Source organism: Azolla caroliniana, unplaced genomic scaffold (assembly GCF_043228905.1).
Source record: "Azolla caroliniana isolate FFs.n. ecotype wild unplaced genomic scaffold, voAzoCaro1.0.p SCAF_11, whole genome shotgun sequence".
Classification (NCBI taxonomy): Eukaryota; Viridiplantae; Streptophyta; class Polypodiopsida; order Salviniales; family Salviniaceae; genus Azolla; species Azolla caroliniana.
Window position 1 is genome coordinate 3,399,411 of NW_028230446.1, and position 15,714 is coordinate 3,415,124.

A 15,714-nucleotide genomic window follows, 5' to 3' on the forward strand; every position below is an offset into this window, starting at 1 on the left:
GTTTGGGGTAGGTGATGAGCTTCTCTAGTTTTCATCTTCTTTAGTGCTAGAATGCACATTGTTCTCCTCACCTAGTAGATTGGTTCTTGGGTACTCTAGTTTGTGTTGCTTGTTGAGACCTTAACCTTTTTCCTTGTAATTGACACACTAAAAAAATGCCCTATATGAATTTGGTCAAGCGGTAAACAAAAAGGAACAAAAGAGAGAAACATACAAATAGTATTCCTATTAAAATGAATAAACTCCTCTGGTTACGAATGCATTAGCCTTTTTATGGGTTGTCAACATATGGTCGTTATGTAAGTCATGATGGTATGAAAGGGCTAGAGTTATGGATTCATTACAAAGCCCTATAGGGGTGAAGTTATTACAATGTCTTAGAGTGTCAGTGTTCCAAAACTACGTGCTAGATACTTCCAAAGTCCTTATGTAACCGAGGAAGCTTAGTTACACACGCTCAACTACATTGGGCAACTCTATTGGATTGATATTAGTCTAAGGCCATATAAGGCAGAGGGGTTAGTCGATCAATGGGCCAACTTACCTGTTAAAAAAAAGTCAATTAAAGATCACCAAGGGAGCTAATTTACAAGCAATTGAGCACATTACCGACGAGGCAAAGCACACAAACTTTCCCCTTGTGCTGATTCCAAGGAAGCACATCTTCCGAATGTACAAGCTTTCTTTTGATTCCGATCTCTCCTTGCTTGTAGTCATGTTTCTCACAAACCAATCGAGGGTCGGACTTGATCTGCATGTACTCTTTAACGACCAACATATGTACCGATAATCCATCGGGATTGATCAAGGATTCTTGCTTCGATTTTCTTTCCCATCAATGGGGTGCGATTTTCAGTACTAATTGTATAGATCCACGATCATCCATTCCTGTTTCTCAAATCTCATTTGAGACACGAGAGTATCGATACATGGACAAATGAGAAACATATTTTGGTGAAGCCAGAGAGAGAGAGAGAGAAGGGCTTATGAGAAGAAAATAGGAGAAACAGGGGAAGGGTAATTAACATTAGCATTAAGATTTGACATTAATCACATGTCAGAAATTTTTGGAGGAGCTCAGAGCTGCTTGTGGCTATGGTGTTTGGCTTGTCTTATGGGGAGGTCTTCGTTCTCCTTGCTGGCTCAGTCATTCTCCTTGGTAAGATCTCTCTCTCTCTCTCTCTCTCTCTCTTACAATTATCCCTCTCCCCTGTTTTAAATGCATCTTTCCTCTGTTTTGTTTGCATTTGTTATCTGTTTTAGATGTCAGCTTTTCTTCTCCACTGGCAGTGCATATTTTGATGCACTCGCTCTTCTTCTCTGTGAGAAGGTTGACCATCTTTCTATTTTTATTGCATCTTCAGCACACAAGGAAAGAATCAGTTTTTTGTTTCTTCCACAATTCTTCCCCCCTCCCCCCCCCCCCTTATTTTTGTTTGTTACGTTATTTGAAGTATTTTTATCTTTGCCTCTCTCAGAAAGTCTATCGAATTTCTATTTTTATCTTATTTTTCAGAAGAAAAGAAATGGATATCCTCATTTTTTCTTCGTCTTTTCTCTAATTTTATTGCATGTATACTAGAAGATCTATCAAATTGATCCTTTTTTATTTAATTTGTTGTAGGCAATAGAGGAATCAAAATTTTCTTCATTTTATTCTTCTCCAGAAGGGCGTGATAATTTTCAATATATCACTTTCTTCTATATTTTATTGCATCTATATGCTAATATCTTTTTTTCCCTCTATCTGAAAGGTCAACCAAGTTTGAGTTATTTGTTGCATTTTTGAGAAACAAAAAAGAAGAATAAAATCTATTCGTAATCCTTTTACAGGACCTAAAGATCTACCTATCATAGCGAGAGCAGCAGGTAGGATCACTGGAAGAGCCATTGGATACCTCCAAACTATGAGAGGTCAAGTGGACACAATTATGCAACAATCTCAAGTTAATGATGTAAGTAGCAATAAACCCCTCTGGCTTGGTGTTCTTGATTTTCTTTGTTAAGAGTTAGCCCAAATCTACACTTCCATTAAGAACCTATTAATTATCCAATGTTATTGGCAGTGTCGATAACCAAGCTTGACATTAGGCATTGCCCCAAATTTAGGTACTGGAGGTATTTTTATGTAAGTAGACTATATGGCCACTAAACAGCAGAATCTAGGATCCGATATGGACTAATAGTCCAGGAAATTGGGGTTTTGAGCAACAGTTCCAATGGTGGAACTCAGGGGCTCTGGGCAGAAGTCAGCCCATGATATGCGTGATGTATGAGCTACTGCGTAACCAACACATTGACTACTGTAGGGACTACATTAAGAGAGGACAAAGCTGGTACGAGTTGAGATTCACAGTCGGAAGAGTCTGTGTTATGCCTCTGTTTGATCTTAGTATTGTTCCTTGCATGAATATTTCCAATCAGTAAGTTAAAAAAATTTGGCATGCATTTTTATCGTGAACAAGGGCACCTTTTCTCCAAATAAAGAATTGGTTAGAACAGATAGAGACGTGGGGTGAGTTGATTTATTTATACTCTGAAGAGTCATTGGGATACTGCTAGCAGCTCTTAATTTCATCCTTCAATAAACAATTTCAACAAGCACGCTCAATAACTGAACCTTTAACCTTTTCCCAAGAGTGAATAGAATAAACAAGAGATGATGGATACAGATGTGGCATGAATTGATTCATATTTGAGGAGTCAATGGGATGCTTCTACCCAATCCTTGTGTATATGGGAAAGTAAGCACACATCACCACTTTTTTACTTCTTTTTCAACTTTTATCTTTTTGACATTACATGGTTGTACATACACAACAGTGGGTTACTATGCAGGCTCATCACAGACTATGTACTCAATTAATTATCTTTTGGATTGGAAAATCAAGTTTGCCTAGCTCCTTGAAAATTGATATTTGGCTTTTCTTGAAAAAGGTGCAAAAGGAATTACGTGAGGCAATGGCACAACTTGATGCAATCCGTCATGAGGTTCGATCAGGCATGTCAATAATGCAACCTCGGCCACTTGTGAGAGAGAGTTTTGAGGACCCAGGTGCACGCCTACAACAAGGTTCCTTTTAAACCCTCTTAAGCAAGCATATATAGTGTACGAAGAAATATATGATAATGGCATTGTTAGTGCGTTAAATGTACTTGTATATACCTTCTCCTGATTAATTAGCCTTTTTTCAGTAAGAGCTAAGTTGGGCAAAAGTGGAAATTAACGTGGCGTTAGATTAATACTTGAAAATAGTGTCATGAGTTGCTTGAATAATTTTATGTACTACCAAATACAGATTTGCTAAGGTTAAATGGTCAATGATGGTGATGTGTGATTGATATGGTATGCTAAGGAGTAAAAACATAAGGTGGGGCTGAACTAATCCAATGGATGTGCCAGTATGATGAATTATTAAAAACTAATAATAAAAACTACTGTATTTGGTCTGGGAACTGGCATTCATATTCTGAACATGAATGATAGGGCAGGTTTGCCTATTGCTTATAGTCTTACATATTTCATCTTATAATGCATGTGTATTGTGTAACTAACTATAAATTCTCTGGTTAGAAGTAGCAGCTTGCATTTTATATATAGCTTACTAGGACTGCGTATACAAAAACTTAATAATCCTTGTTTGAATAATTACTCTAGATGGGGGATCTGACAATAATATTCTACAACTTTTTAAGATGAGAAAGGGCTTGACTAACCTAGAAACTGGGAAAACTTAATCCAAACCTTCTTACAGCTTCTGGATTACATCCTACATGTATTTACATTGCATAATGTGATATCTAATATGCAAGGACATTCTTTAGGCTTTTTGACTTTAGTCTTGTGTCTTGAGTTTTGAGTCTCAATTAGTTTTTCATTGTGTCCGCTTTCCCCACTTTTCATTGTAATTGTTTCATTCTATTTATCTGCAAGGACAGCGTTCTATGAGCCTTATTGATGTTCTTGGATAAGGAGGAGAGCTTTTCATTGTAATTTTGAGTATTCTATGTCAGATAATCTAACAGTAAGGATAAGAAGCAGAAGATCAAGCCTGCATCATCAATCGATTCTCTAAGAATCCATTCTCTTACAGGTACTATACCACCTTGGAGAGTCACTAATGTTTGGGATATACATAAGATGCTATCAATCATGGGAGATACTCCAAATGTTTTACCTCTTCTCTACTCTGGATATTTTGATGGAGGTTTTGAGTTCAGAGTATGAGTGGAGAAATGCAACCTATTGTCATGGGTATACTTCCTGGAATTTCATTTGCTTTCAAATATACTTATTCTGCTTCTGGCAGTTCTTTCGGATAGAAACTGTATTTCACCATGTTGTCAAAGTCGACAACTTAACCTTTGACTAGTTCTTCCTAACATAAAATATAGAAGCAATATAATTTGTTATGCATCTAACTTTGCTGCAACGGCAATGCCATCCTACTGTTCGCTGCTCATTTCCTTCCATCAAATCACCAACACTGTACAAGATTGATTCTCTCTTCTTAATCCTTTGATTTGGTTTTCAGCACTCATACCCAAAATCACTCATGACAAGGGCAGTCACTACCTATCAGTCATAGTAGTCATTCACTGAGGCATTACAAGACATTTGTGGCTTTTATTTTATTTTGTTAAATATCAAATTGTGTTTTCTACCTCGTGAACCATTCTGCTTGTGTACTTTAGTAGACGTTCATATGAATCTTTCAAACATGTTATTTTTGTAGTGACAACACTGGCACGTAAAGTGGAGACTACCTTGGATCGATTTGCAGCGTCTGATAGTGTCAAAGAGAAAGATGTGAACATAGAGGTACTTCTGGCTTTGTGTTAATTTTTCCCTTTAATAATGTAATATTGCAATAAATGATAAGGAGTGCATTTGTTGTATCACTGTATCATAATGATGTATATATGTATAGAGAGGGAGGGTGAGCGAGATGAATGAAGTGAAATAGATATGGGACACAATCCAAAATGACCTATGATACAGAAGTCACTATAATAGTGAGGTATTCAATACACAATAATAAGAACCCTAAAGTCGAGGAACAAATAGTTGGGTATAATGTATAGAGGTGCTGGAGAGACGTCACTGTGGGGGTTCATGCTTGATCTTGGGTAATGATACTTCTATGTAGACAAGTCTTCTATTTGATAATTCACATACCCACCAGCATCTGGAGCATCATAATGTTTGCCGCCATCTGGTCTGTCCTCTTGTGAGCAGTCTTGGAGTATCTGAATCTGATCTCTGTGATATTTCTACAATTGGACTTGGAGGCCCTTAATCTAGGGGCCTATACTCGTCTTTGTCTCAAACTGTCTGTACCTCACCATGAGATGTCAATAGTATCTTCTTTGTATGTCTTTCTGAGTTTAAAGGCCATTATGCAAGATTTATCAATGGAGGAACTTCTAGAAATTTTATCCAGCTTTGAAGTTCAAGCCAAACTTGGGAGAAACTTGAAGCATTCATTCATTGAGATTGTAAGAGTCAAGGAATGATGTGCTATCACTAGCTTCAGATTGTGCTAATTCCATTGGAGGACGATGTTAAAGAATGTTATGAATATGAAGCAAGGAAGAAGGCAAACAAACTTAGAAGTCTTTGGTGAAAGGTTTTCAGTATTTGTTCGGGGAAAGTGATAACAGGAATGGGCAATGAAGAAAGGTTTGACAACTTTTCCAAGGGAAGTCCAAGATGTCATAAAGAATTTTGAAGATATACTTGGTTGATGGAAAGCAAAATATATGTTACCGGAATTTCGTGGGAGTTTTTATCAGGCTATTTGGAATGAATAGATGGCCTAGAACTGCAACCTTTTGAACAAGCTCCTGTACATGCTATAACCCTTTAGAGAAAATAGCAGAGATTGGAGGGTTATTTCTGAAGGTAAACAGATAGAGAAAGAATTTGGAACTTCGGAAAATGTGTCTCATACAATACGGAAGAATTTTTGAATGAACTAAGTTTATCTCTCCAAAGTTGTAAGACAGAAAGGAGGCCATCAAGGAGTTAAGGGTCCTGAGTCAATTAATGAAGGACACAAAAATGCTGGATTGTATGGAGATGGGACCTAATTCTCCTCTTCTTGGAAGGGATACACAAGGGTTAGTTCTTTTTCTAAGGCTGATGGCGAACACAAGTGCACATTCTTCATTGAATAATGTTTCTGATCCTTCGTCTTTGTGAAGTCTGAATGTAAAAGAGTCGGTTCTAATGGGAGGGATTCTTGATGCACATCCCAGTCTTATTGAAGATTTGAATAAACAAAACTTAAAAAGTTTGAGCAAACATTTAACGTCCTCTAGAGTCTGGACAGAGGCCCTATCCAATCATACTAGATGGATAACATCTATTAGCATAGTTCCAGGAAGGGGAATAGCCATTTTCTTCGACATTCCCAAAAAATCACTTCAGAAATGTAGAAGAAAATTCTGTTCCAAGATTTTTGTTTATTTGGGGGGTTTGCAGCAATTTTTGTGTTTTACCATTCTTCCAAAATTTTAGGAACTCCAAGAAATTGTTTCTCCCATCCCTTCCCACTAATTCCATTCCCTACATGGTTTTAATCTCAGTCAAATGCCGTTTAAAGGCGATTCACTGACATTATCTCAAGGGCAGAAAGATCAAGCTAAAGTTATCCATTGGTATTCAGTTAAATTTTCTGTATTACTCCATGAATGAAGATTTATTAGACCCATTCTAGGTTTTTCCTCGATACTTTTCTTGTAGAGGAAAGAGTAGTACGAGCTCTGTCATTGTCTGGTGGGTACGGGAAGGTTTATTTCATAGAGCTCTCTTTTAATTAGAGGTCACTTAATGATAACATTGGTTTTCATCCATGGTGATGCTTAGTTAACAGTATAGATGCTAGTGGGGTTTCTATAATCTTTGCATTAATGGTCATAAAATTTTTAGTGAAATTCTCAAAATTGTAATGATGACGTTGTGCTTATGGGAATCACATGGTATATGGGAGATGCTCATCATTTATGAATTTATGATTTATTCTCTAGGGATTCACGAAAGGAATTTGCAATGAGCCATTTCTTGGCCATTGATCTTTCTGCTGTCAATAAGACTCAACAGTTTCTGACAACTCTCTGTATGCAGAGACGAGACACTGCTAGAAATAAATATTTTCAATAATTTGGACAATATTTTTTTAAACTAAACTACCCCTGTAGATATTCTTGTAGTAGTAGCAAAACACTATCCTAATAATCTTGTAATAGATTCAAGCCAGAATTATACATCTGAATGGTTTTCAAATAATGATTAGTTTGCTGATATCCCTCTATTGTTCGGAAGTAATTGGATTGTTACTGTGATAATGAATAAATTTATATGGTCGGATAAATTGAAGGATAGAGAATGTAGTGACATTATCTTCCTTTTATGTAATGTTGATGCATAGTAATAAAAGCTATTTCTTCTTTCTAGGGTAATTGTAAAAGATCGGTTGAGTTACAATGCCAAGCAACATCATTTGCTCGATTTGCCGGACATCTGGGTAGTGTATCGAATCCTGTGGCTGTATCAGGTATTGGTCCAACTAAGAAAGAAGCAAATTCATCGCCACAATATGGAAAACAAATTGCCACTTTGCCTATTTCTGCTGTCAGTATGGGCCTCTTCCCATCAAGGACAGGTATATATATATATTTGTTTGTTTTTCCTTGGAGTAATTTCCTTTGGTTTTTTTATAAAAATTTTGCCATTAATTATTTGATTAGGTCCCATTCAAGGAGGCTCAGATATTGTGTTAGAATCATTAGCGGAAAGAAAGGTGGCACAGCAAGCACTTGAATTCCTCCAGCAACCTAATGAATCGCCATCTGATCCACCGACATGACATGTTGCAAGAAAGGAACATATGCTTATACACAACTCAAGCATGGATGGTGTATAGGACTTGACATTGAGCAAAATATGGTCTCACATTTGGCCATGGATTTTGACTGCCAAATCTGCCCCTATCTCATAGTTTATATTGTAACTATCTTAGGTCTCGAGAGACCGCTGTAATATCTTTAGAGATCTCCTATATATAGAGAATATTTGCACAAATTTCACATTGCCACCAAAAGGTTTCCCCCTTCTTGCACAAATAAAAAACATGAATAGTTGCACTGTCACATTGCCACCAAATGATTTTCCCCTTCTTTGCACTGTATATTGTTGTGGATCTCCCATATGCTGTCAATTGATTTGGTATCGCCCTCTATGATTTTTTAATGTGGCAAATATGCCTGTATGCTGAGATGAATGTGAGATATCTTGGGATGTACATAGGGATGCCGTTGCATTACTATGCTCCTAAGCTGCATAATGTATTAAACAACACTTTCTTAGTTTTGTGCAGTATCTATCACCAGGTAGCTTGAATTTTATAACTACAACCAGCATTCCCAGTCCTATAGCTATGATGGATATCATACGGTAATGTGTTTGTAATGTTTGTGGGTCTCATTAGCAACTTAGCCTCTTTAGAGACAGTGATATTATCTTTTTAGACTACTGGCCACTCTTCACACAATCCCCTTTGCTATTGATTTCTTATTCGTTTATTAAATACCTCACTGTTAAAATTTGCCATCATCTTTACTTTGCTCTTTTAATACTATTCAATTAATTTATCAATTAGATTTTCAAAAATAAACTTGAACTCCGATCAATATCAAATGGCATATACATGCTGAAGTACTATTGCTTTATTGAAACCATGTTAGAAAAATGGGGTTAGAGACAGATTACTACAATGCTAGTGGTTGAAGCTGCATGCCTCAAGAAGATTATACTGCAACGGGACAAAATGGTAACATGCTTGGAAAGTTGAGAAAGATAAGTTAAATTCATTGTTACAACCCCTATTTCTGCAATACAATTTTACATTACATTGAGAAAGTTGTCCAGTGATCCATGGAATTACGAGGGGCAACTTAAGATCGATATTTGCTACATATATGCCAATGAATAAGGATACTAATGGGAGTTTGTCTTAAATGTCAATTAATAATGAAACAAGGTCAAAATGTGAAACACCTAAAATGGAACAAAACTGTGTAGAGCAACAGCTACCATGAATAGACTTTAATGTGCATATAACATGTTTAGAAAAGCCAGCGAGAGCTTTTCAAACTAATTACACCATACAAGTATTTTCTCTGCTGGGTAGTGCAATGGTAGCTGCCATGGCAACCTTACAATTAACATAGCATGTTTAAAAAGGTCGGAAAGATCATTTTAAACTAAATACACCATAGGCCATCGGCTGTACTAATGTTTCAAAGAAAGTAATTGTATTTTACCATTTGCATGACATTGTTCGAGGAAGAGAGTGTGTATGTATGCCCTTATGTTATTGACATATATATATGGTCTTTAAAAGACACTTAATCATTCAGTGACATATAGACATGGGGCCTTGAGAAGCGCTTGATAGCATTCTCAATGTCTTGAAGTTCAAGGTCCATGTTAGCTCTTGTTTTGATTTGACTTGGTGTGTCCCACATCAATGGAAGAGCACGCAATTTCTTTTCTAAGAGAGCTTTATCTGTTTTGTAAAAATATATTAAAGAACAAACAATTGGGAATGCTTAATAACTTAAAAGTAAGTCAGAAATAATATTAAGATTCGACTTGCAAGGATACTTGCTCGAAGAGTTTTCAGAACTTCTTCCTTGTCGTCCTCAGTCATCTCAACATAACCAGGGGGTAATCGATGAGCTTTATCGTTCTGTAACCTGCACAAAATATAACTTCAAGTATATGGTATTGCATGGTTTTCTTCCAGTAACCATTTTATACAAGCTCATGCGAACCAGACTTGCTTTTCTTTCCCAATGGAGGAAATTGATCCAAAAACGTTAATGTCTTAATGTGGCTCATAACCTTACAATTCACTACCTAAGAATTTCAAAGACCTTCATTGTCTTTAAGAGGCAATAATAAAACATGAGATTACAGAAATCAATTCATTTGTTCAAAATAAGCCGTATGTATTAAACAGTTGCTGCTAGCAGTGAGGATAGGCATCATCCAATATATTAAGTTGCTTTGAAATTTCTGTGCACTGTAGAGTGTTCTATACATAGCTCTATCTAAGACATGCACAGCGTCGACAAAAAACGAACATGATTTTGTTTGAGTGATTGCGTTTCTTGAAATGCAAGAGATTACTAGACCTTTGACCTGTTTGAGTTGCCAGTGATAATATATCCTTGTGTACAAGGATCCTGATTATTGCTAATACTTTGGGCTTGATTTCTTTGTACTCGAAATGCAAGAGATTACTAGAACTTTGACAAGTTTGAGTTGCCAATGATGATATATCTTTGTGCACAAAGATCCTGATTATTGCTAATACTTTGGGCTTGATTTCTTTGTACTCGAAATGCAAGAGATTACTAGACCTTTGACAAGTTTGAGTTGCCAGTGGTGATATATCTTTGTGCATAAGGATCCTGATTATTGCTAATACTTTGGGCTTGATTTCTTTTTACCTAACAAACACATAGTCAGGCAGTCTATATACCCACTTTCCTTTGATGGCATATGCGACTAGCTCTAAACTCCCTCAGCATGCCCAAGGCAAAGAGGTGTAGATCAATAGAGCAAGATGAAAAGAACTAAAATGTTACATTCATAATGAGTGTGTGAGACAGACAAATACAGAGCCCAGACAGTTGTAGCTCAATTGGTAAGGTTGTTCTGTGGAGATCAGAAATTCATGTGTTCAAACCTTACATTATGCGTTAGCATCTCGTAGTAAACTAGTTCAGATAATGAGATTTGAACCTGGGTGCATGGTTAGTAAAAACAATTGGCTTGCAACTAAGGTATAGTCCTCAGAGAGAGAGAAAGACTTACTTTTGTTCCACTGCATGAGCAAGCTCAATTTTTCTTTTGATTAGGCTGTAAAGGGAAAATTTAGACATTTAATATCTTCAAAATTTGATTCCAAAGTGTATAAAAGCAACACTTCCTGAGATTATTATTATTCTTACTATGATGGTATCTTTCCTAAATTCTCCTTGTATTTATCACCACCGGTTTCGGGTTCCTTAGCACGGCGTGCAGCAGCAGCTGCTTGAGCAACCTCTTTCATATTTTTTGCTACGAAATCAACGGCATGTTCCTTGGGTGGTCTGACAGCATGCTGAGTCTGGAATGAATTTGAGATCAGCTTGAAGGAATCGGTTGCATTCTCTATAGGAATAAAGGGAAAAAGAACCCCAAATGAATGTATATAACGTTTCGGATTCCCTTAAGTGCGATTTTAAGCTCAAGGGACACTATTAAGAGTAAAATAAATAACTTATTATAGGTATACCTCATATTTTGGTTTGACTTGTTTAATTATTGGTTCTGGTGCACTACTGATAGCAACCTGATTACATCAAATTAGTATTGAGAAAACTTGCAACTACAATAATTATTCCCATTGTCACACATAAATAGGAAGGATGAATCTAACTGCTTTCTTTGTCATGTATTCGTTTCTTTTTAGTCTTTGATACAAGACTAATTATTTTCTACCTATTGTAGTATTTATTAAGATGAGGGAGAATCTAACTACTTGTTTCATGGCGTGATTTAAAGCACTCTTTTTAGAAATTGCAGCTCTGTTGTCCTTGAAATGGTTACGTGGTCTGATCCCTTTTCGGATCATTATTTCTCTGCAAAGATTGAAAGTAGATTACCTTCACTAAACGTGTGATTCAATCCAATTAAGCACTCAATACATTTATCTTCCATCATTAACAGACCGCATGTCTATCATATTACCATCCATTCTATTCAAAAAGCCATAAAGATCCATTCCAACTTTATAACTCAATTTGTATAAGTTTGAAGTTAATTTAGTGTATTTATTAACCACATCAGCAGTGTACAATCAGTAATTTCCAAATTCAGAAGGGGTTATCTTCTTATACTCCTGGTTAAACGGTGATAGTCCCCGTGGTTCAATTTCCATAAACCACTAGGAAGAAAAGCAAAGAAAAAATTTCCATAAATCTGAAAACTTTAACGAAAAAAAGATCCTCTTAGGCTGCATGTATGAGAGTAATAAACTTTTAACTGATATACACTGGAATGCTAATTTCTTCTTTAAACAGATTTACCTGATCCCAGGTGGTGGACATAGCAATTCACAGATTTGAGAGCTGTCAATGTGGCTTGGTAGAGGACCCCATCTACATTTGAATCTCGGCAACGCTGTTGCTTCATCCGTATTCTGAAATTTTTTGTACACACAACACAACGGCCTCAAAACCTTACACATATTGACCATAGTTTTCACATGTAAAATCTGAAAATTTTAGTAATCTGCTTACACCCATGTTACTCTGAGCACCTATATAAAATGCCCTATAATAGATGTTCCCTCCACTCTGAAATTTACTCCCAATCCTAACATAGTTTTGGAAAGAACGGAAAAAATGGACATTAGAGATACTCAAAATAAGAGTAACAACAAGGTTTTCTAGCATGGCTATAGTGCTACATGTTCGAGGGGAAAGATAATGTTGGATGCATCAGTTTGCAGTCAAGTCTAAATAAATTGTTGGGAAAAACGACGAATGTAGGATTGCAAAGAGAGAGAGAGAGAGAGAGAGAGAGAGAGAGAGAGAGAGAGAGAAGATGGACAAACAAACACAAAAAGGAAACACCCGAGTTTAACGTGGAAAACCCTAAAGAGAAAAACCACGGGAGTCCACAGACTCCAAGAAAAACTTCACTATACGTGGATATACAAGATATTCTTCCCTAATATATCAGGGGTGATACAATGCTCTGATTCGGCCACAATTGAATGCTGAGAGCCTTCGTCTAAGATGTAGGAGCCTTCGCCTTTGTTATTCAACCATAGGAGCAGCTTTTAATCAATTTGGTAAACTCGATAAATGAGACTCTTGTAACTCATCTATTGGTCACATCACAGTATTGGTCTCCTGAGGATGATAACCAATTATCATCATCATCATCATCCGCGTGATCTGTTCAGTGTCTCTAAACCACAAGTTGTAAGTTGTAACCATTGGACTCTTCCTCACTAAGATTATTAGTGAAAGAAATATATGGAGTTATCCATATATATCCAATTCCATTCACTCCATATAAGTGTTGTCGGGATCATTCAACTCTAAAATATAAACGTAGAGATCTACCTCATGAGGAAAGGAAATATATGCACATTTGGACACCACAGTGATTTCGGATCCTAAGAATGAATGCCAGATTAGTAATCCGGGTTGATGTATGGCCTTTTGTGGTTTCCCCTTTTTGTTTCAATCCTTATTGGCCATGCTGTGTTTTGTTCATGTGTTTTTTCCTTTGAAAATGGAAGTTTATGAATGAATTCAAACCTAATATACTGAATTACAAAATCAATTCATAAGCATACAAGTGAATTAACAATCAATTTATATAATTATAAATCGATTAACAATAAATGCGCATCCAGAGCTCATAATTGAAATCATTAACAACCAATACATAAGCTTAACAGTGAAGCAAGTATAAATGGGCATGCTGGAGCTTATAATTGAAATCATCAACAATCAATACAGAAGCTTATTGTGTGCTTATTAACTACAAACAATTGAATTGAAGCTTATACTTGAAATTATTGATTAACAATCAATACATAAGACTATGGTGTGAATTTTAACAATTGAATCCACATCCAATCACAAAAGTGAACATCCTAATCTATCTCTCTTCTTCTAAGATACAACCTTGACTTGACCCGATATAGGCTCATGATGGGGGCATAGAGACAGTTTAACGAGGCTATATTTTGAGCAATCAGGATTAACTGGACTATCTGTCTCTTCCATGGCCAAAAAACCAGAAAACCCCCACTGAATTTTCTACAGGGAAAAGGATTAGTATGAGCTTACGATGGAAGTGTAGAAAAAAGTTTAAAAGAAGCCCAATTTTGAGAAAAGAAGATGAACTAAAATAACGGTATTTTCCAAGGCCAAGTAGGAAAGAAAACAGTTGGGCTAATCTGAGAAGAAGAAGAAGAAGAAGAAGATATACCTGGAAACTCTGCTTCTTCCTGTCTTCAAGAGGACCTCTGTTGCTCATGATACTTGTTTGTGGGTAGAGAGAAAATGCAGCAGGGAACAGAGGAAAAGAAAAGTAGAGGCAGGATAGATGGAGAAGAGAAGCACAGAACAAGAACTGCTCAGGGGCTATTTGTGAGTTTCTGCAAATTTACAAAAGTAGCCCCTCACCTTCCCGGACACTCTTTCTTTCTTTCTTTTCTTCTTCTTCTTCTAAGTTTATTTTAGCCATAACTAGCAATGGGCACGGTTTCGGCTCAAACCGAACCGAACCGTTAAGCCATGGTTTGGATTTTCGCTAAACAGTTCAGTTCGGTTCTAAAACTTGGGTTTATAGGTTTTTGGTTAACATTTTTTTTTCACCTTAATAGTTTATTAATTTAATGTTTTTTTTTATTGATTTAATAAATTTAACTTAAATGCTTATTTAATAAAATGTGTTTTTGTTTATTTAGATGTTTAATTAGTTTGATTTAAATGGCTAGGTTAAATTTTTTTATTAAATGGTTCGGTTTGGTTTCAACTTTTCCTTAAATGGTTTGGTTTAAATTTTTTATTAAATGGTTTGGTTTGGTTTCAACTTTTCCTTAAATGGTTTGGTTTAAATTTTTTATTAAATGGTTCAGTTTGGTTTCAACTTTTCCTTAAATGGTTTGGTTTAAATTTTTTATTAAATGGTTCACTTTGGTTTCAACTTTTCCCTAAACGGGTTAATTTGGTTTTTGTTTTATATAAACGGTTCGGGTTTGGTTTGGTTTGGTTTCAAATCAAAGAAATTAAACCAAACCGTGCCCATTGCTAGCCATAACTTACTCTTTCTTCTTCTTCTTAAAGTTTATTTTAGCCATAACTTGGTTATATGAGGTCCGATTTTGACAAGCTATGGTGGGAATGAATCGTTGCTAATCACAAGATCTATGATATGATCTAGCAATATCGCTCATGTAATCAACTAGGTCTAACAGATTCTAGAAGTATACTTCTCGTAGAGTTTGATCGTACAATGGTAAACACTTGCAAGGGGGCCACTAAGTCCTGGACTATGATCAATAATGAGTCAAGTTCATCAAAGATTCTTAAGCCGCAATGGAGTCAATGCTTATTAAATCATTTGATTTTTATTCTAGAACCATAAACAAGCATGGTGAAGAGATTAGGATACTCATGGAGGAGAGAATGCAAAACTACAAATTGTTGTCATCTAGAATGAGGGTCCGTAAACAAATGGTTGCAAAACTTGAAGATGAGATTCAAGAATTTAAGAAATCTTTATTAGAGACAAATGGGTGTTTAAATAAGATTGAGTTAAAGGAAGCATTAAAGGAGGAAAAAATTGGACACAATGAAACGAGATGTACGTGAGATTAAAAATATATGCACAACAAAGTATCGGCCGATGTATGTGGTGGGGATATTGTATCTTAATTGTTATAAGCTTAACTAACATTAAGCAAAATTAGAGAGGAAAATAAGAAACAAAGGGTGCCGGTTCACCTAACCACCCCTTAACAACGGTGAGAGATGGATCCAATTCCCCCACGAGTGTCCCATAACATCGTGTACAAAGATGGATCGTACCTTGGGTTTGAAGGAGGTACATGAGTATGAAGCTAGAGCTTG

General features: G+C 36.2%; 2 protein-coding genes across 6 annotated transcripts; one reads left to right on the plus strand and one right to left on the minus strand.

The window, feature by feature from the left end:
* The first annotated feature begins 1,021 nt into the window (after window positions 1–1,021).
* Window positions 1,022–8,086, plus strand: LOC147857603 (uncharacterized). 4 transcript variants are annotated; one of them, XM_087327859.1, is made up of 7 exons: window positions 1,022–1,159; window positions 1,834–1,955; window positions 2,938–3,073; window positions 4,737–4,822; window positions 5,151–5,219; window positions 7,460–7,667; window positions 7,753–8,086. In XM_087327859.1, exons 1-7 carry the CDS (start codon window positions 1,096–1,098, stop codon window positions 7,869–7,871), a joined length of 804 nt encoding a protein of 267 aa, XP_087183985.1. In that variant the 5' UTR covers window positions 1,022–1,095; the 3' UTR covers window positions 7,872–8,086. The 4 variants fall into 4 exon arrangements, with proteins under 4 accessions (XP_087183985.1, XP_087183986.1, XP_087183987.1 ...); XM_087327860.1 differs by having other exon boundaries at window positions 2,938–3,055; XM_087327861.1 differs by lacking the exon at window positions 5,151–5,219.
* A 1,152-nt stretch (window positions 8,087–9,238) lies between these two features.
* On the minus strand, window positions 9,239–14,181 carry LOC147857604 (uncharacterized). 2 transcript variants are annotated; one of them, XM_087328010.1, is made up of 8 exons: window positions 14,069–14,175; window positions 12,145–12,257; window positions 11,598–11,697; window positions 11,352–11,408; window positions 11,026–11,183; window positions 10,889–10,933; window positions 9,671–9,762; window positions 9,239–9,572 (listed from the first exon to the last, which is right to left on the minus strand). In XM_087328010.1, the coding sequence occupies exons 1-8, from the start codon at window positions 14,114–14,116 to the stop codon at window positions 9,412–9,414; spliced, it is 774 nt and encodes a 257-aa protein (XP_087184136.1). In that variant the 5' UTR covers window positions 14,117–14,175; the 3' UTR covers window positions 9,239–9,411. The 2 variants fall into 2 exon arrangements, with proteins under 2 accessions (XP_087184136.1, XP_087184137.1); XM_087328011.1 differs by lacking the exon at window positions 11,598–11,697 and having other exon boundaries at window positions 14,069–14,181.
* Between the last annotated feature and the right edge of the window lie 1,533 nt (window positions 14,182–15,714).

Coding starts and splice junctions, on each gene's coding strand:
- LOC147857603 (XM_087327859.1), top strand. CDS start 1,096: ATGGTGTTTGGCTTGTCTTATGGGGAGGTCTTCGTTCTCCTTGCTGGC. Junction 1,160..1,833: donor TGGCTCAGTCATTCTCCTTG/GTAAGATCTCTC, acceptor ATCCTTTTACAG/GACCTAAAGATCTACCTATC. Junction 3,074..4,736: donor AGGTGCACGCCTACAACAAG/GTTCCTTTTAAA, acceptor TTATTTTTGTAG/TGACAACACTGGCACGTAAA.
- LOC147857604 (XM_087328010.1), bottom strand. CDS start 14,116: ATGAGCAACAGAGGTCCTCTTGAAGACAGGAAGAAGCAGAGTTTCCAG. Junction 11,698..12,144: donor TGTCCACCACCTGGGATCAG/GTAAATCTGTTT, acceptor CAATCTTTGCAG/AGAAATAATGATCCGAAAAG. Junction 9,573..9,670: donor TCTGAAAACTCTTCGAGCAA/GTATCCTTGCAA, acceptor TTTACAAAACAG/ATAAAGCTCTCTTAGAAAAG.